Raw genomic sequence first — 21,100 nt, forward strand, 5'->3', positions numbered from 1 at the left:
TTAGCAAACACTGACTACTCCACAGTACAATAGGTCTCACAAGCCTCCCATAACTCCCTGCTAATGGAAATACAAAGATTTAAGAGTTGTGAGCTAAGTTAACAGAGGAAAGGGGTGACAGCATCCATAGTCCTGACATCCCTATCCATACAGGATGATTACACCCTTTTGTTTCTAAACTTAAGCAGACTTCTTTAAAAAAAATCCAGCAAAAATATATTGTACAGTTAAATTCTCAAACTAGCACTTCTAAAAGCCTTAACAAAATGGTATGCTGTACTTAACGAGACAAGGGAAACGTCAGAAATCACCATTCTTAACTCTGCCTACATGTCTCCACTTTGCTTATGCAGAAGTCCAAAGACAAACCACCTTCCCTAGTTCTGTGCCATCCTAACTCAGGCCCTATTCATCCAGCTACCTTCCACTTGTGAAATCCAAAAACCCTCCCACCTCCACCTCCTTTGGACACACTGATAATTCCACTCTGGTAATCTTTGCCATACTGTTTCCTTTAGAACTGCCAATTGCAATCAAGGGTAAAATTGGAATGACAAGTGATTTGACTGTATGGGTGCACGCATTTGTTTTTCACACCAAGGCAACCAGAATTGACTAGAAAACAAGGAAAAAAGCGATGTTGTGCCTCTGCATGGTCCTCTTTGATGCAGTGAAATCCATTACAGATTAATTACTGTCAGAGAATTCTAGCTCTTTGTGCTGTGCTGGAAAACAACCAGGGTTTTTGTTAGCTTTTACTCTTCATTACTTGACTTCTGGTTAATGCTGCACATTGAATACATCTGTGCCTTTCCTTCCTCTCTTGGGTACGTAACAGGTACTGTTCAAGCAAACGGACGGATTCCCCAGAGCACACCTCCTGCCAGCATGGACACCCAGAAACACACTGAGATGGCAAAGGTACAAACCAGAGGTTTCTGTTGGGGCACAACAGCTGAATTTTCCATAACATACTCTCTGTCCCCTCATCGCACTAGCATAGTAAGAGGTCCTGTGTCAGTTTTGCCATTTGAGGAGGTGAATGGCTGACTCCTTCCCTGGTTTCAGTTAACTCTTTCAGAGCCAGGAGGGGGTACGCAGGCCATTACAAAAACTTCTAAATACAGTGATGGGCAATCAAAAACAGGGAGTGGGCTTCATGATTGCCCCTCCCTCACCCCTGTGGGCCACAGCAACTCACGGACCACTGGAGCTCCATCTGCAGGCCACAGCCCCCCGCCTCAACCTCTCACACACTGGGGTATTGGAGCCCCACACTTCCTCCTACTCCACCTCCCTCCCAGCACTTTCAGAGAGCTGCAAATTCAGTCCCATTCCCTCCCTGCTTCTGCTCCTGCTCCCTCCCAGAGCTTGAACAGCCCCCAGACAGCTGATTGGCAGCCTTCCAGTTCTGGGAGGGAGAGGGAGGAGCGGGGGCCAGAGCATGCGTCAGGTGATGTGACTCCTGAACATGCTGGGAGGCAGGGAAAGGAGCAAGAAGGGAGGGGGCCCAGTGTGCAAGAGGCATGTGTGGGAGTGGGACAGACAGGGAGTCCACAAGCTACAGATGGAGCCCCAGGGGGCTGCATGTGGTCTGCATGTTGCCCACCACCGTCTTTGTATGTTAGATCAGTTGATCTCAGAGTATTTTCTGCAGGAGGTCAGTATCGCTATCCCCATTTAGAAAAAACAGAACGGAACACTCTAAGTGACCACAGGGGTCCCTGTTAAAAGGGTGAATGTGCTGCATCTGTTCTGATCCCAGTTTCGACCAGCCTGGGACCAGACTTAAGGACCAAACTCAAGCCTTGAACTTCACACCAAGGTAGCCCATTGCTCTACAACAGAGCATAGAGCTGACTACAGTCCATCTTCCAGTTAATATCTTACTAGTGTTGAGCTTTGTACAGCAAAGACTGAGATGGTAACTGGACCTGGGTATTCATGCTAAGGAACATTTCCACAGATTGACAAGAGTTGATGTAGAAGCGCTTTCTGCTTAGACTTGTACAGCACACGTTAAGAGCTAGCAACTGCCATCTAAAACGTAAAGAAGAGAGTACATCTGGACTTGAACGGAGGGGCTGTACTGTTCCTTGGCACATGAACTAGAAACCACATTTTGCATGGGAGTTCACCTCATATTCGGCCAAAGCAAACACAGCCTTGAGGAACTGCTTGCTAACCTACATTTTATTTTTAACACGGGTGATAAAGTGATCAAAACCCCTGTATGCCTGTTACATTTGTGGCTGAATGTGACTGGAGTTCTAATGGGTTGTGGGGTTTTTTGCCACATTTTTGTGATGAGAGAAAATAGAAGAAATGTATAAGTTACTAGCACAAATGCAGAGGAATGTGTAGGGGAAGACTGTCCATCACCCTAGCTTTAATGCAGAAGGGACAAAATTTGTCTTCCCCTTCTTGTACACTCCTCCTTCTCCAAGACCAGGGGCTGCTCTCCATGGGTGCTTCCAAAGGCACATATTGCCTCACAGTCGTCCCATGCTTTACATCAGCTTGCAAACTGGCCAGCCACACAAAAGGAAGCACACTGCACCATTACAAGAAGTGTGCTCCCCGGAGTCCAAGAAGGATTTTGTCCCCAGAGTTACGATGCACTCCCACTAAGTACCATTCTATCCCTGCTGAGGGCTGTTGGGGCTAAATGGAGACAGGTGTGTTCCTCATTATTTTAACATTAGCCAAAAATACAATTGTAGCAACTCAAAAAGAAAGCAAGCAGAAAAACAAAACAAAACAAACAAAAAAACAAAAAAAAAACCCTACATCTGTTTTTATGCCATAAAATCATGGCAATTTCGGATGAATTTGCCACAAATTCTAATAACTGTAGCTGATAAAACTCAGTTTAATTTTCATTCAAACTTCAGCTGGACTTTCTTCTTAGTGTAATGACCTTCTACCATAGCAAACTGAATTGGAAGCTTTTCCTAGTACTACAGAACATCTGTAGCACAGTAAAAAATATATTAGATTGGGAAGTCCACCCTGCAGACAAATACGAAGTTTTTCTGAACCACAGCTGACTTCTGGGTCAAGTTCCCATTGTGCAAATTTAGTTGGCTGTTCATTTTAGCTTCTGGGGGTAAACACACATTAAGATTTTTTGGAAAATAATGTTATGGTTTCAGAAAAGGGCAGTTGGTTGGAACATCAGAAGGTTCTTTACAGGCTTTACTAATTGCAGACACTGTGACCTTGCAATACCATTCATTATGTTAAGCAGTGCTTAAAGGGGCTCTATGAATATTCTAAACAGGTATTTTGCAGTGAGAATGCAGCTTTCAAAGTTTCAGAGGCAGCCATGGGAAACAAAACCAAAATAACCATAGTACTGACCCATTGGCCAAAAAGATGCCAAGTCATCTTGAAGTCTCCTGTGTCCCATCCTCCCCTCCCACCCCACCGCTTTTCTGTCTGCACTACACATCCCTGACTCCTCCTGCATTACTATGAAATAAATCATCCTTCTTGCTATTTTTTTGTCAATCTCCAGTGGAATACTGGCAACTGGATATATGCACGTCAGGTACCAAGCACATTTGTGTACAAGTATTAAAGCAAATAATGGGGACTCTGCCTAAAAGGCTTCATTTGACGGTCACACATTACCTGCCCACTGTGATTTCTAGGACAGGGAGTCCTGGTTAGATCGTTTGAGTTCTGTTTTTTGTTGAAAAGAGGCATTCATTCTGTGACAGTGAGTAATACTGAAATCAGCTTGTGTATTTTCATTCTAATCCAAACGATGCCACTTGGAACAGGAGTTCATAAATGTTATTACTATAATACTAGTCACCATGACACTTTTTCTTTATTAAAGGAGAAGAAACCAAATGATGTCAATAGCTGCTGTTCAGCGCAGCCAACTGGACAGCCACAGACGTACCAGAATAAACGTGCCTCAATAAAGCCTCCACCACCGCCTCAGAGGCGATCTTCAGCAGTGAGCACTGCACCTCTTTTACCTGTCCAACCCAAATGTGGAAACTCAGTTTCCACCTCAGATCCAGTCACTTTTCCAGCACCGCCACCTGACATGGCAGAGGACTTGCCACCCCCGCCACCTGACTTCTATGAAGATCCTCCGGATTTTGTGCCACCGCCACCACCCAGCTGTACCAGCAGTAGCGAAGACCTGCTACCACCTCCTCCACCCCCACCTCCTGAAGCCTCTGTCTCCAGTAAGCCACCACCTGTGATAAAGAAATCTGGGCCACCCACTCCAAAAAGGTCAGAGCACACTGAACGGATGGAAGAACCAAAGTCCATGGGGCTGCCTCCATCTGGAGGCGGAAGTGAACAGCCAGATCTGATGTCTGACCTAATGAAAGCCCTACAGAAGAAAAGGGGCAACACATCTTGAAGTTTATGAGACAGTGACTTTAAACCACAGTTCGTATTGTGGGATGTCTTGGAAGTGCTGTGCTTGAACAGGATCCCCTGAAGGAATTCTGCCTGACTCAGAATTCCTCCTGGGGAGGTCCAGAGAAGTGCATGCTATTCACCACAGCTTGAGACAGGGTAGCATGCATTCCCTCTTCACTGACCCAGCTCCCCTCAAGCCCCCATCTGTCACTGCACTATGGATGCGAGAGTTAGTGGCAGCACAACCAGCCTAGATTCACTTCTTCATTGGGTAAGAGAAGGTACAGCGTCTGTGGTGGGAGAAGAGCTGGTTAAAAAGCCCAATTATTTTTTCCAGGGAAACATTTTCATATTGACACTTCTTGTTTTCAGTTTTTGAGTTTTCATCAAACATACAGAAAATTTCAACTAAAATTATTTTTTCACCTACAGTTTACAAAAGTGAATTTTTTAAATTTTGGACAGGAGTTTTTGAATTGAAATCTTTCAGCATCTTTCATCCAGCTCTGTCTAGGGTGCAATGTAGATAAAGCTTTTGGCAGCCCCTCATTTGCACTCTGGCAAACCCATGTGTACCATCAGCACTCTTCTACTTCAACATTTACTGAAATGGTTTAAAATCAAATGTCCCCATATAAAACTAAAATTCTTTTGGTCAGCAATCACAGTGGTTGTTGCAAAACTTCATGCCTGTGTTTAATTTTAAACTAATTTTAACAATGTGTCATTTTTTTTCCTTTGGTTAACCATTTTTGTCTTAAACTATATATCTAAAAATTTTTCCAAAGACTTTCAGATTGTACCTGTGTGTGAATTTTTCTCCTACATACCTGTTCTAATTTGTGCTTCATCTTAATTCTCTCTTGGGTCATTTAAGGTGCACTCATCATTAATTTCCAAATAAAAATCTCTTCTATTTTATACCTAACACAAGTAAATGGCCATGGATCTTTACTGGCATCTGGTATATCATGCAACTTAAAAATATTTTAAGACATCACCTTTGCTGCCTCGGAGGCTCTTCTTTATTTCTTCCTCTCTTAACCTCCCCTCCCTTCCCTGGGAAGCTTATCTTGTAAGGCTCAATAATTAATAGGCTTTTGTATTTTCAGTTCCAGAAAAACAGGAAAAAATATTGGATGCAATTCATTCTACGCTACTACACTAGGGACGATTTAAGTGCCTCATATATCTGAACTAATGAGATCTGAATGAGATCAAAAATCTGAACTAATGAGGGCTGCAATTAGATGAATCTATATAACCAACCTCCTCTTGCCCACAAAGAAAGGGGTATTTGGCTACCTCCACCACATTGTGCCAAGCTGTTTTGCTACTCCATCATTAAAGGAAGCCCTGCTTAGATCACAACAGTCAAAAAATTGACACAATGTTAGGAACCATTAGGAAAGGGATAGATAATAATGCAACTATATAAATCCATGGAACGGCCATACCTTAAATCTACATGCAGTTCTGCTCTCTTGATCTCAGAAAAGATTCAGCAGTACCGGGAAAGAGGGTGGGAGACAGCGAAGGGCAACAATAACAATGAGAGGTATGGAACAGCTTTCCGTATGAAGAGAAATTAAAAAGAATGGGACTGTTCACCTTACGAAAGCAACTATGGTGGGGGGAGATTATGAGGTCTGTCTATAAAATCATGGTTGTTATTGAAAAGGTGAATAGGGAAGTGTTATTTATCACTTCACATAACACAAGATGCGATAGTCACCTAATGAAATTAATAGATAGCAGGTTTAAAACTAACATAAAGAGGTACTTCATTTCACAATTCATAGTTAACTGTGGAACTCATTGCCAGGGGATGTTGTGACTGCCAAAAATGTAACTGGGTTCAAAAATGAATTAAATAAGTTTGTGGATGTTACGTCTATCAATAGCTATTAGTCAAGAGGATTGGGAACACAACTCCAGGCTCTGGTTGTCCCTAACTTCTGTCTCCCAGAAGCTGAGAGTGGATGACCGGGGTTGGATCATTTATAATTGCCCTATTCTGTTCACACTCTCAGGGCTTGTCTACACTTGCTCCCAACTTCCAAGGGGGCACGGTAATCAGGGTGATGGGAGATTACTAATGAAGTGCTGTGGTGAATATGCAGCACTTCATTAGACTACTTCTCCCCAGCGGCAACTTCGAAGTGTCAAACTTGGAAGTGCCAGCATGCGTGTAGTCACGGGCACCTTGAAGTGCGTTTACTCCCCAACATTTTTACTTTGCTTCACAAGTTTGACACTTCGAAGTTGCCACAGGGGAGAATTAGCCTAATGAAGTGCTGCATATTCATTAGTAATCTCCCATCACCCTGATTACCATGCCCCCTTGGAAGTTGGGGGGATGTGTAGACATAGCCTCAGAAGCATCTCTCACTGGTCACTGTCAGAAGACAGGATACTGGGCTAGATGGACTACTGACTGGATCCAGTATGCCCATTTCTGTATTTCTATATTCTGTTATTTTTGTTATGTCTGCTACTACAAATTTAACTGACAATTATGTTAGTTCTAAATTCCCAGGCAAAAATGCTGTGCATAGCTTATCAATCACTTAAAATAAGAGTTTTTTAAAAAATTTAGTCTTCTGAAAAAACAAATGCACACAAATCAAAGATGTGTATTAGGATGACAATTATTAGAACATACAGAAATTTACAATTAAGGTCACCAGAATGACCAAATTTTAACAGGTCTATCACTACCAGCAATTACTGCATCTTGTGCATAAGACAGAGAGATTTTGATGAAGAACACTGGAGGAAAGACATTTTGAAACAAGTTTAAAGAAATTCACCGCTCTGACCTATGGACTTCTTCAATACTTTAAATCTGCTCTGTAACAGTCTGCTGCTGTTGCTGCTGAGAAAAGATTGGTTCTGGAAAGAATGTAACTTTAAAGCCTGTGATTCCCCATTCTTCCTACTCTGAGCTCTTTTTGTGTAAGGTGTCTAATTTTTTAGGTGGACTTCAAAGAGATTTATAGCTACATGTTTACATTTTGTCTTACACTATGATAGCACTTTTACTTTATAAACCCTGCATATCTTGGAAAATTGTCCAGGATAACCAACTATACTGATTATAGTCACAAGTGAAGAGACGCCAGATCTTCTTTTCTGACTACTGGAGCGAGCACTAACTTGGAGGAGGATACAATGGATATATTTCTGGAATGGCAGCTATACAGCTATGTTTCCTCTTCACTTCAGACTCAAAAGATGTTAAAGAAAACTGGAGTTTCTATTCCTGTCTATCCAAAAGCCAAACCACTGGTAAATAGTAGGTTAAGTGACCTCATTCTTGAGCCCTCAGGCTACAGTTACACTACAGCACTTTGTCAACAGACATCACTATCGGAAGAGATTTACCAACGAAACTGTCCACAGAGTGCAGCCACACACAAAAGCCACGCAAGAGCACCGTTCTGTTGCAGAGCAGCTGGACTGCCTGGCTGCTCTCTCAACAAAACAGGCACCCAGAAGCACAGCAGACAGGGCTTCCCATTGTTCTGGATGCCTGGCCTGCTTAGAGAAGGCCCCCCAGCGCATCCACACCACTTTTTTGTCAACTGATTCTGTCAACAGCAGTGTTGTGCCTCATGGCTGAGAGGCAGAACTCTGCTGGTGAAAGTTCTGAGTTTTGTCAACAAACTGTCGACAAAATACATTTTGTGTGCCGGAGTTCCACCAGTTTTGTTGACAAAACTTGCTAGTGTAACTGTAGCTTCAGGTCTTCCAAATAATTTAAATTACTTTAAGCATTTTATAAAATTTCTACCATTTCGTAACATTATACTTCTGAAATTAAGGCTCATAACGAAAGACAATCTCAGCCTCTAAGAATGGGGAGACTAGCATGTCTACTACATATTTATCCATTGGGTTAAGTGAAACACCAGCAATTTCTCTGCTTTTTTGAGCATTCTTTTGCTAAACTTCCACTGTGCAGCTGGAAGTTGAGTATGAAAGGTGCCTTGATCGAATTTAAATTTATATATTGGAGTTGTCTTCAGGAAGATTTCATGTCTCCCCAGTAAACATTCCCAGGACAAAATGAATCTCAATACTGCTGGGAAATGCTAAAAATTGGCAGGGAGTGGGAGGGGTGACCCAAGCCCATGGACAGATGGGTATTAAAAAAATTCTCAATTTAGTCTTGAAGAATTTATTTCCTCCATACATTTCTTCACCATTTGATTGAATTTCCTTAAAAAGCTATCTGGCAGTTTAGTGGGAAGCAGTGAGGTTACCTTGATGAAACTTAGTAAGGACACCATTTTGCCCTACTAAGATTTGGATTTGCCTCCTTTTACAAATACCATCTTCTGAGCAGAACATAGATATATTTGAACAGTGCGTCAGATGTAGTGGGGAAAATAGTCAATCACAATATTCTATGATTAAAACCACATCAGGCAAATTTACTGAGAGTCAACTAATCAAGACACAGCACAAAGGGAATGGATTTCGGGAGGATAAAGTGACAGTCACCATTTTCCCTGTAACACACATTAATGCATAAACAAACACATGGGAAGAGCTAGAAATGCCAGCAAATCACCAGTGACCATTTGATTGAATTTCCTTAAAAAGCTATCTGGCAGTTTAGTGGGAAGCAGTGAGGTTACCTTGATGAAACTTAGTAAGGACACCATTTTGCCCTACTAAGATTTGGATTTGCCTCCTTTTACAAATACCATCTTCTGAGCAGAACATAGATATATTTGAACAGTGCGTCAGATGTAGTGGGGAAAATAGTCAATCACAATATTCTATGATTAAAACCACATCAGGCAAATTTACTGAGAGTCAACTAATCAAGACACAGCACAAAGGGAATGGATTTCGGGAGGATAAAGTGACAGTCACCATTTTCCCTGTAACACACATTAATGCATAAACAAACACATGGGAAGAGCTAGAAATGCCAGCAAATCACCAGTGAATGAAGCATGCAGAGCTCCATTTCTTTTGACAAACCTGGTCAAGATCTCACGTAACAGATCAGAAGGAACAGTGAGAGAGAAGGAAGTCTTGCGTAGTTCCCATCACCAGGTAGAAGGTTTGAGCTCTGACCTCACCTATCTTCTCTTGCTTCAGCTGCTCTTTATCAGGATGAACAGCTGACTTTGAGATCTTTAGCCCAAGCAGGTGGAGAGAGCGAATAGCCAGCTTTCTCTGCTGCTGCTTGCCTCTGAAAGGGATGTTGTAAAACTTCCTGCAGGAGACGTACCTAGAAACAATTAAAATTGAGAAGCCATTCCACACAAAATTGTTTTGTCACTTCTCTGGGGAATAACATACTAAGCAGTGAACTTACTCAGGGAATTACTCCTCTGACCACTTATTACTGTTACTACTGGTGGGTAGTACTGGTCAAAGCATTATAAACACAGTGCTCATTTCTTTAACTCCATAAATATACAGTAAAATTCCTTTAATCCTGCACGTCTGGGACCAGACAGGTGCTGGAATTTTCTGGACTACTGGACGTCACCATAACCCCCACGCCCTAGTTCACCCCCACCGCTGCTGCAGCTCACCACCCCGCACTCCTGCAGCTTCTTTACCGCCCCGCACATCCCCATCTTCTTCATCACCCCCGCGTGTCCAGCTGCCGCTCACCACCACCACACATCCCCAGCTTCTTCACCACTCCCGCATGCCCCAGCTCCAACCCCTGCACGCCCCAGCTCAACTCCAGCTCCTGGCCCCCCTGCAGCCCTAACTCACCCCAGGCTTAATCCCCCTGCCTCCTTCCCATAGCCCCAACCCACCACCCAAGCCCCCCCCATTATCTCATGGGACTACTGTATGCTGGACCATCAAATTTTGCCAGATTATCCCTGTAAATGGGACTATTTTTGCCAGATGCTGGACCATCATGATTTTCTAATCATCAGAGGCTGGATTAAAGGAATTCTACTGTAACAATAAACTGAACAGACACTTGTACCTCTGAAAAATCATTCATTTCAGCTTTTTGCACCGCTGATTCTGCCATCCAATTCCTAAGTACGTATCTAGGATTGATAGCTGAAATCAAAGGAAAAACTGTTTGAATTTGGTTATAAAACACCTACCATATATAAGCAAACCATCTTTCTTGACTATTTTAGCTGAACGTTTTAGAACACAATTCAAGAAAACAGTGACATGACAGAGAAAGAAGGGAAATGATGTATTAGCTCTATTTTTACAGACAGTGATGCGGTGGTCACAGTAGCGGGCCCTCTAAGTCTCCCTGCCCCTGGGTTGGGCAGCAGGAAGCCACTCTCCTGTCAGTGGCAGATGGAGCTTGGTTCTGATGAGAACCTTCCCTCCCAAGCAGAGGAGACAGGAGGGCCCGTTTAGAGCCAAGCTCCAGCTGCTGCTACTGACAGGAACCATATCCTTCTGCCTGGCCCAGGGGCAGTCAGTAGTGGCAGCCACTGCTAAACTCTGGAAGGCACCTTCCCTCCCTGCCATGGCCTGACAGTGGCAGCTGCTCCCAGGTCCTCCCCTCCTGAGTGAATCCCAAGACTGGTGGCAGGGTGAAGAGCTGGAGTGGGGAGGGAGGGAGAGAGAAGGGACAAGGGGGCAGGGAAAGGGCCTAGGTCAGTGGCGAGGCTGGGTCCAGGGTGGAAGGAGAGGGCCTTGGACGACTGGGGTGGGCTGCACAAGGAGCCAGCCCCAGCCTTCCCAGGGAGTTGGGGAGCCATGTGGCCAGGCCTTTTGATGGTTCCCTTTGCAGAATTAGGCCCTAGAACAATAAACACACTTCTCTGGTAATATGCACAATTGAGAAAAAGTGCAAATAATCCAGCTCAGTATTCCACACTTAGTCTCTGATCAATAAGATTTAATCTAATTTCCTATTTTTCATTGGCATCAATTAAAGCTTTTGAAAGAAGTACCCAGTCAATATCTAACAAAGACTATGGCCATCTGCTGCAAATGCAATTACACGTGAATAAACTTTCATCCAACAGCTCTCAAAGTAATATGGTAACTAAAGACTAAGCCTTTAAATCAGATCAGATCTTACTGACTGTGCAGCATCTCTATCTCAAGACTTCTGATAGTTCAAAGTCCTCTATATGTAAACTTTTCATAGATTTCACATAATTTACCACAGAGTCATAAAATGGCCAAGCAAAATCTCTCCCTGAATTAGGGCTTCAGGATCTGGATCTGAATACGTAACAAAACAGCTGAAAACTCCGCATTAACAGCAGATAATCTCAAAACATTTCTTTGACAGGGCTCAATCAAACATACAGTAATATGCCGAACCAACCCAAGAGTTGTCCTATTTAGTAATTTTTATGTTTGTAACTTTAGCTTTATTAGGTGTTACCATTAAAAAGCCCTTCCTTTATTACTGAAAGCCAGCAAAGAAAAACTATGGCCATTAGTAACAGAAATAGCTAAAGCCTTCTTCAGGGAAGCATGCCTACCACACTCTTCCAAAACAAAGTTTGCCCAATCCACAAGAACCCATCATTTGGCCTTGAAGACCTCTCCAACTACTGTCCCAGCTCTAACTCACCATTCATGAACAAAATAGAAACCACCAAACTCTTATATGTGATATCAGACAGTAATCTGGATGCTTCCCAATGAGGGCTCAGACAAGAGCACAACACAGAGACTGCTCTCATGGCACTAAAAGGCAACCTTCTTATGACTCAGTAAAATATTCAGGTTCATGCTGCTGAACCTCTCTGCAGCTTTTATCACAGTGGCCCACATGGTATTGTTAACCAGCCTGCAAGACAGAGCAGGAACAGACTGTCAAGCCCTGCAGTGGCTACAATCAGCAGCATGGGCTCAGCTGTGAACTCTACATCTCATTCTCAACTGGTGAAACTAGCTAAAACACTGTTTCCAACTTCCATTGAAGGCATCCTGCTCCCCTTTACCAAATGAGTATGATGCCTCAGGATCTAGTCTGACTTTTCACTAACTGTGAGGCAGTAGCATCAATTTTCTAAACTGCTTTCTTTTACTGCCACTTTGCAATAAAACATTGAGCTTTCCTCCAGGATAAAGACTTGGCCAGACTGACCCATGCGCTTGTCTCCTCCAGGCTGGATTACTGTAATTTACTGTACTTGAAGCAGACTATGGAAACAATGCATAAGCTCCAGCTGATACAGAGTATGGCTGCACAGCTCTTCCACAGGGTAGGCCATCATGAGCCCATCAGGCCTAAAATGAAATGTCTTCACTGATTCCCAAACAGTTTCTGATGTCAGTTTAATCCCTTGGCCATAATACTCAAAGCAGTTAATATAGCTGGCCTGATCTATTGAAGACTGAAATTTGACCCACTGTAACAACTCCTGAGACAACAGCACTGCTCTGGAACAAGACAGGTCACAAAGCCAGGACAAAAAGCAGAGACTCTGTCTTTAAGAAATGAGGCAAGACCTTCCTCTTTGAGAAAGTCTTTTACCATGACACTCAACTGTGAGCCGGGACCTTCTACAAAAAAGGTAAATTAAATAAAGTTTTTTTTAAAAAAAAAAAAAAAAAAAAAAAAATCAAACCTACAGATACTACCCTAATAGATATTTCATCATGAAAACAAAGAATGACAGAGACTTCATGAAATCCACTACTCACTTTGCTATCGCTCATGATTTCACATGGATGGCACTCAAATATATTACTCTGGGGGGAATTCTAAGCCAGCGTGCACAAGGAGAATCACGTCCCCCTGCAGGTTTTTCTCTGCAGAATATATATTCCGCTGAAGAGGTGCTGCATTTACAACTTTCATCCACTAGGGTTTGCTTTGGCAACAGAAGCGAGACTATAACCAAACTGGAGAGACTGCAGGAGGTCACCGAGTCCTACCCACTGTTGAAAGCAGGACCTATCTCAACTAGATCATCCCAGCCAGGGCTCTGTCAAGCCAGGACTTAAACACCTCGAGGGTAGGAGAATCTACCATCTTCCTAAGTAATCCATTCCAGAGCCTCACCACTCTCCAAGCAAACCAGTCTTTCCTAACATCAAGCTACACCGCCCACACTGCATCTTTAGACTATTGCTGCTTATTCTGCCACTTGTCACCACTGAGAATAGCCTCTCTCCATCCTCTTTGGAAACCCCCTTCAGGTAGCTGAAGGCTGCAATCAAATCCCCACTCATTTGTCCCTTCTTTTGACCAAATAAGCCCAGCCTCCTATCCCCATAAGTCATGTACTCCAGTGGACTCTCTCCAATGCATCCACATCCTTTCTGCAATGCGGGGGCCCAGAATTGGATTCAGTACTCCAGATGCAGCCTCACCCGTGCTGAATAAAGGGGAATAATCACATCCCTAGATCTGCCGGCAATGGCAGTGCTCTTACTAGCGCACTCCAGTATGCTGTTGGGCTTCTTGTCTACATGGGCACACCATTGGCTCATATCCAACTTATTCACTGTAACCCCCTGGTCCCTTTCTGAGTGGGGCCAAGCAAGGAGACCCTGGAAAGACAGAATGGGGCATTCAGAGCTGCTACAGGTCATAAACTGGGGTCCAGAAAGACTGGCTGGGTGGGGAGGAGCTAATGGGGTGACAACATTGAGCCAGCAACGAAGGGTCCTGTGGCACCTTATAGACTAACAGAAAAGTTTTGAGCATGAGCTTTCGTGAGCACAGACTCACTTCATCAGCTGCTGGTCTGTGCTCACGAAAGCTCATGCTCAAAACTTTTCTGTTAGTCTATAAGGTGCCAAAGGACCCTTCGTTGCTGTTACAGATCCAGACTAACATGGCTACCCCTCCGATACTTGACAACATTGAGCCAGGGGCTGAATAGGAGGTGGGCTGCATGGCCACAAGGAGGCAGCAGGTTCAGAGCTGCAAGGCCACATAGGAAGAGGAGGCTGCAGGAACACATGTGGCCAGGGTAGAAGGATACAAACACAAATGAAGATGGGGAGGACACACAGGAACAGGGCAGACGTTCCTGACTGAACGGAAGCAGCTCAGGATCAGCCAGGATCTGCATGGGAGAACAATCCCTTCCCCGCCCAAAACACCTTGTTCCATTTCTCTCACCCAACAACCCTCCAAGTTCACCCCCAAGTACTTCCCTCTACCTCAGTTCTGCCAAGTCCTCAAGCCTTTATCCTATTTCCAAGGGGTGCAGGAAATCCACACTCCAAGGAAATACCTCCCCAGCCCCACCCGCATCCCCACCCATTTAATGGTTAACCAGTTAAACCTAACATTTAACCAGTTAATTCATTCAATGGGTTTTTACATCCCTAAATCTTGCCATCAGAGTCAAAGTAAAGTCCACTACTTGACATCTGAGATACTGACCTAGAATTTCTCAGGCCAGTTTTGCACTAGGGAAGAAAGTTGACCTAAGAGAACTGAAAGGAGTACTGGGGTCAATGGGGACACCCTCAGCATTTGATTTAGGTTTAGATACGCTAAACCAAACGTGGAAAAGCAACTTCCAGTGCATCAACCTGGCAGTAAGTATAGACAAGCCATCAGGGCAGCAACTGCTTCTACCTGCCCTTGATAGGGGATGAATTCTTCCCTGAGGACCGTTCAAGTCCCTTGCTGGTGCACAGATGTGCAATTTAGCAGAAGTGATTTCAGTTCATTAACTCAATTACAGGGGTAAACTTTCCTTCCTTCCCACAGTGGTAAGGGCTAAAGCCTTCAGTTTTTCAAATGAAGATTTAAATTAGTCTTGGTTTGCAAGGACTGTAACATAACAGAGGAAGTGTAGATACCATATCCATGGTCTGAAAAGCAAGATATGTGCACTTATAAACTCTACTTCATTTTACAAAGACTATCAGGAAAAGGGATAAAAATAACGTTGAAAAAACAAAATGTTTTTTCAACATGTTCAAAGTTGTTTATATATATATATGAAAATGGCAACAGGTTCAGTATCGCATTTTAATTCCCACTCAACTGAAAAAAATAGTGCAGAAAAGTAAACTGTACTTCGCAAGTTTTAGATAAGCATTCATAGAGGAATATATTTGGCTTTAATCAAACAATGAAATGGAGAACAATGCAATGTATCCTGACCTTTGAAAGATTAGAAACATCAATTAATAATGTTTGTTCATGAATATTGTTCACCTAGATTAAACTGCCACAGCAACAGGATGAGATTAGTTATTTACATTTTCAGTAATTATGAAGAGATACTTTAAATTAAAGTAACCAAACAGTTTGAAGAGGATGAATGGATCATTTTAATCTAAGTAAACAGTATAAAACAGGTATTCCCAACCTATGGATTGGGACCCAAACATGGGTCACCATTAGATTTTCTAAGGGTTGCTGGCTGGGTGGCTCCAAGCAGCATGTGGCACTTTAAGGAGCCTTTTGCAGCTCCCGCTGCTCACTCTTCTGGCTCCCTGCCACACTGAAATGGAACTCAATGAGTTTAATGGCCAGCAGGAGGGATCCAGCCATTAAACCTATTAAATTGAGTCCCATTTCAGCATGGCAGGGCAGGGAACTGTCCATGCTGCAGGTGGGGGAAGGGAGTACGAGGACTAGGGGGAGCCACGTGGAGGAGGTGGCAGCAACCCAGCGAAGGAGCTGGGGAGGGCAGCAACAGCACTTGCCTAAGGGAGGTGAGGGGTGTGTTTTGGGTCTGCAATGGGTTTAAGCCTGGGAGCGCGAGTCAATGTTTACAAAATTTTATTTTCCTCAGGGGAGAACCGCCCCCCTGCAGTTTTGAATTGCCTTGGGTCACAAAGTCTTACTGAATTGTGAAAATGGGTTGGTGTCTCAAAAAGGTTGGGAACCGCTGGTATAAAAGGAGTGAAACCAGTAACAGCTGAAGAAATAAAGCTTTATTTTCAGCCACAAACTTCTCATGATCATTTGTTCAATTGAAGTATGTATGTGCAAATCTCAAGCAATTCTACTGAAGTTTAAAATAATTACTCCAAATTTATAGCAGAGTAATGGAGACCAACATCTGGCCCTTGTTTTGCTTTTCATAAAAAATATAGTACTTTTTCATGCTCCTGAAAGGAAGGCCTTGATTGCCCAGAAGAACCACGTTTTGTGCAGTTAGGCACCACTTACAAGTCTGATAAGGCTTTTGAGTAGTTTGGAAATTTTGTTTGGAAAATGAAACAAGTACAATTACCTAGTCTCTCCTTTCAGACAAAAGAAAAGGTGTCCCTTGCACTGTGCCTTAACAGTCACAGACTCAGGCTCTGTATAACCTGCAGAAAAGCCAATGTATATAATTTTATTCTCAGTGGACAATTTCAATACTTTCTTCAGACCAATGATATCACCTCAATAAATATTCAACTGAATACACCGTGCACAGATAGCATATTTCTGTGAATAAAACTGTTACCTAATGATTCCCCGTTGCCTGAAAAGTTTCTAAAATCTTCAACTCGTTTACCTACCTGTCATTCTTTTTCTTCTTTTACTGTCTGAATCACCCATATTACTGCGTGTGGAAAACAAAGATATTACATTTATTTTTGTACACCTTAACTTCTTTGACGAAGATCATGTTTCAATCTCAGTATAGTTCCCTATCCTACTGTAAAACAAAAAAAATTCCAAGTGAACAGCAAAAATTAAACCCATCTGGCACATCTACTTTCCCTTTTCACCCTCTCCTAATACTTTTCCAATACATCATTTCTAAAGTATTCAATCTACATTTGCTTATACACTTGAAGTACATATATTCCTTACAGGATTCCCGGAAGATCCTGCATCCAGTGCAAAATGGCTGAGTGTAAATTCTGTACTGAATATATTCTAAATACATTCCATTTGACACTGTTGCACTAATTTCCTAGATTGCATGTGATCAAATACAAATGGTAAACACTTATTCACTTGAACAAATGCCAAATTACAAATCTCACTGGATATTTATCAATATTTCAGATTTGTGGCTGCAGCTATGACAAATCAGGCACATAATTTTGCCAAGTATTTGTGGGATTTACTTACTTTTAAAAATACTTTGTTCTCCTTCCATTGAAGATAATAGAACTTTTGCTATTATTTTCAATAAGAGCAAGATTAACCCCCTAAATGCAATTATACTCTGAGAAGTGACTAAATGAAAACAGCATTTTCTTTCTTAAAAGATTTGCTCCTCATGTACATTTGCTCCCTGAGAATTGTATTTGGACAGAATGAGAATTGTCTTTAGTTTAAAAAGGTTTGATTTCTCATGTTTGACCCCTGTCAACCCTGCAAAATCAATACAATTATGTAAGAGCAAATGGGGCTCTTTTCTGACTTATGAAACAACAGAATTTTAGGAGCTTCCAACTGTGAAGAAGACATCTATGTAACCCACTGTCTTTCAATTACACAATGAGTCACATCTGTGCAGTTCTTCAAGTCCAAGGTAACAGTGTCATAGAAGTATATATGAGAATAGCACTTGACCAGAAGAATACATATGACTAGTGAGAGAACACAGCTTGACTTTCAAATCCCAAATTGAGTTTGCTGGGTTGTCAGTATAAAAAACAATCATAATCCTAATATGTGTAAATACACTCTCAGGTCACTGTGGGACACTAAATGCCAAACTCCATAACGTCATTTTTACAGTGTTGTGTTTTAGAACAGAACCGACTGTACATTTCAGCAATGCAATTATCATGGAAGCTAGTGGTATCTCCATGCACACAGGCAAGAAAATGTCATATAAAAAGTATGCCTTGGGACAATATACAGGATTGGCTAAAAACCATGCAATAGCTGACCCAGAGCAAGGTAAAATTAAGTTTACCCCATCCAAATTCTACCGGCAAATATACTTCTAATTTTTTATTTTGAAACTCTAGTTATCTTACCGTTCTAATCGCAAGAGGTATAGAGCAACCCAGTCTGAAAATAACTTGTGTTTAGCAAGGTTCTGCAGAGCCCAGAATTCCTAAATGAAAAGTTACTGTTAATGATACATACATTGCAAGTTATTATTTCAAAGCAACAAAGTGAACAGATTTATAAAAGATTCTAGGACATGGGTGTCCAACCTTTTGGCTTGCCTGGGCCGCATTGAGTGAAGAGGAATTGTCTTGGGCCGCATATAAAAAATAATACAGTTAATGTATATAAATCACATAATAATGTTAAAAGTTTACAATCTTGTGGGGCCGCATTACTAGCTGTCCAGGGCCGCATGCGGCCCGCAGGCTGGACATGCCTGTTCTAGGACATAACCAGGGCTGGAAAAACCTGCAATGCTTAGCACTTCACTTTTCTTTAGTGCAGAGGTCAGCAACCCCCCGTACATGCACCCAGAGTGGCATGTGAGCTGATTTTCACTGGCATGCAAGGAGGGAGCTCAGCCCCATCATTCCTCCCCCATGCAGCCAGGAGTTCTCTCAAAGCCATACAGCCTGTGGATTAGCAAAATATCAGCTAATGTTACCACCCACCACCTAACAGTGAAACTCTGCATCTTAATTCATTTATTAATAAAGCTGTTGTACGTAGCACTATTAGTGACTTTGAAAACTATTACCAGTATTCGGACTGTACATAGAGATCAAACGCCTTGGAAAGACTGCTGACCCCTAGACTGCGTGCTTTTTGTTTCACCCTAACCCACAGTGATGCCACAAGAATATTTGTACTATTCTTGTCTGAGCTTTGTGTGCCTAAAATAAGGCCCCTTCGTAAATTGCTTCTTTTACAAAAAATACACAGCTATTTAAAAATATTGTGAGAAGGAAAGAAAATGAATGGGGAAAGAGGTGGTAAACAGAGGAGAATAATGGAAAGCCTGAGGAGATGGGAGGTAATACTGAGAAAAGAAAATGGAAAAGAAGAGAGGTAACAAGGAAGTTAGGGGAGGAAAAAGAACAAAAAGATAAAAGAACAAAATGAGAAACCAGACTCTGGAGCAGTCAATTGTATGAAGCAAAGCAAACATAAATCAGGTTTCACCAGTTGTTTAAACTGTGTTTAAAGTTGCTCTGCATTGTCTGTGGGGGACAAAAACAGCCAGAAAAATTGGATAAACATTACACAAATATCAGGCTAAAAGAAAACAGGTACAAATATACATTAAGGAAGAGAAACAACATAACAGGCAAGAGAAGGAAACAGAGTAAAACGAAGGAAACAGAGTAAAACAAAGAAAAGGAAGCAAAACGAAAGAAAAACAAGGGAGACAGTCACATTTTTGTGATTATTAAAAACATAAGGCTAACATAACACAATGACAAACACTTTTAAGTTTATAGGTACGTAAAAGTCAGGGAAAGTGACAGGGTAGGACAAGGGTGAGCAACTTGCATCTCTGCCGCCATATGTGGCTCTTTAAGGAGCCACTTGCAGCTCCAAGTGCTGCCACTGCTTAAACAATGCCTGGCGTTAAAACAGAATTGAGATTTTTTTGTTTAAGTGGCAGCAGTCTCTATAGCTGCTGAGCAGTCAGCTGCAGCAAGGGGGGAAGCCGGCAGGGCAGGATGCCACCCCCGTGCATTCCACGTGGAGGAAGTCAGCCTGCAAGAGAGCAGGTGGAGGGATGGCCGAGCCTGCCTTACCAGAGCCGCACTGAGGTGGCGGCAGGAACGAGCAGTGGCGGGGAGGTGGCAGACAAGGAGGAGCAGCAGGAGTACATGGCACTCCTCAGCTGAGAGGAGCTAAACGTGGGGATCAGAGAACAGGTTAGGAGGCTGAGGTGGGTAAAGCCTGGAGATGGCAGTAGCTTAACTTTCTAACTGGTACAAATCATTGTGTGTGCACACTGTTCTTGAAATAGGGGTGAAAATAAGTATGAGTTGACATCAGTAATTAAGCACTGTCTTGTATTCACATGCACTGCAACTCCTGAACTATTGATTTTGTAATGGAATTTGAAAAAATGGCTCTTCTTGCTATTTCAATGGCAGACCCCTGGGACAGGAGGACTGGCTTTGAGCAATCAGCTTGCAGACAGGAGAATGTGTAAGTCCAGTGCTCCTATGTATGGACACGAGGATAAATGGCTTTATCAGGAAAAAAGAGATGCTCCTAGTTGAGAATACTGTGTGTTAAGTTGCTATTCTTGCAGTATGCCTGCTGGGTTTTGGCATGTGTTTATATTGGTTTCTGTGTGCATCTAGAACCATAGTGAACAGGGCAGCGGAATGTGGTGAACTGGGCACCCCTCTGCACACGCGCCCTACCACATGATGAGAAAACCATGTGGCTGCAGCGGTGGACATGGCTCCTCCAGCCCTGGTGGGTTCCAGCTGTAGAGCGGCTACCACAGCATGGCATGGCTTCAGACCGGGGCGGCTTGCACTGCTCCGGTGAGTAATCTAATGGCTGGGGGAGGGAATGGCATCCTGGTGCCTGGCTAGAGCAGGTACCTGGCGGGGGGGGTGGGGAGGGAGACCTTTCACGATTGGTTAAATTTATTTTGGACACCACTGATCTAGAAGGAGATATGTAAGTGGTCTGTTGGCTTGTAAAAACATACCTTGCCACTGGCAAAGCATGCTTGCATAGATAAACTGCAGGTATGTTTACTTTTTATGTACAATCCTTCTTTTCAAAAGTATGACTCTTTTAAACAGCATAACATTATATTCAATATTTCAAACCAGTTTGGGGGGATAAGAATTCTTGGATTAAATTATCTTCTACCTTGACCAAAATGCTTTCTCCTAGACAAGCCCAAACTGACATGCGTGAAACAGTTTGTTCAGCTACTCAAAGAGCACCAGCCCAAAT

General features: G+C 42.8%; 2 protein-coding genes across 3 annotated transcripts in view; one reads left to right on the plus strand and one right to left on the minus strand.

Moving 5' to 3' along the window:
• The window catches only part of APBB1IP (amyloid beta precursor protein binding family B member 1 interacting protein), a 107,782-nt gene extending 102,196 nt beyond the window's left edge, over nt 1-5,586 (plus strand). For both annotated transcript variants that reach the window (XM_074984891.1, XM_074984892.1), the window contains exons 13-14: nt 839-921; nt 3,848-5,586. In XM_074984891.1, coding sequence (XP_074840992.1) covers nt 839-921; nt 3,848-4,390 — 626 coding nt within the window. In that variant the 3' untranslated portion in view covers nt 4,391-5,586. The remainder of the gene's footprint in view (nt 1-838; nt 922-3,847) is intronic.
• Nucleotides 5,587-9,143: 3,557 nt separating this feature from the next.
• The window catches only part of LOC142008327 (protein nucleotidyltransferase YdiU-like), a 35,365-nt gene continuing 23,408 nt past the window's right edge, over nt 9,144-21,100 (minus strand). The window contains exons 14-17 of the mRNA XM_074985509.1: nt 18,226-18,305; nt 16,804-16,847; nt 10,367-10,446; nt 9,144-9,643 (exon numbers count right to left, since the gene is read on the minus strand). Coding sequence (XP_074841610.1) covers nt 9,521-9,643; nt 10,367-10,446; nt 16,804-16,847; nt 18,226-18,305 — 327 coding nt within the window. The 3' untranslated portion in view covers nt 9,144-9,520. The remainder of the gene's footprint in view (nt 9,644-10,366; nt 10,447-16,803; nt 16,848-18,225; nt 18,306-21,100) is intronic.

The sequence above is a fragment of the Carettochelys insculpta genome, chromosome 2 (genome assembly GCF_033958435.1).
Source record: "Carettochelys insculpta isolate YL-2023 chromosome 2, ASM3395843v1, whole genome shotgun sequence".
Classification (NCBI taxonomy): domain Eukaryota; kingdom Metazoa; phylum Chordata; order Testudines; family Carettochelyidae; genus Carettochelys; species Carettochelys insculpta.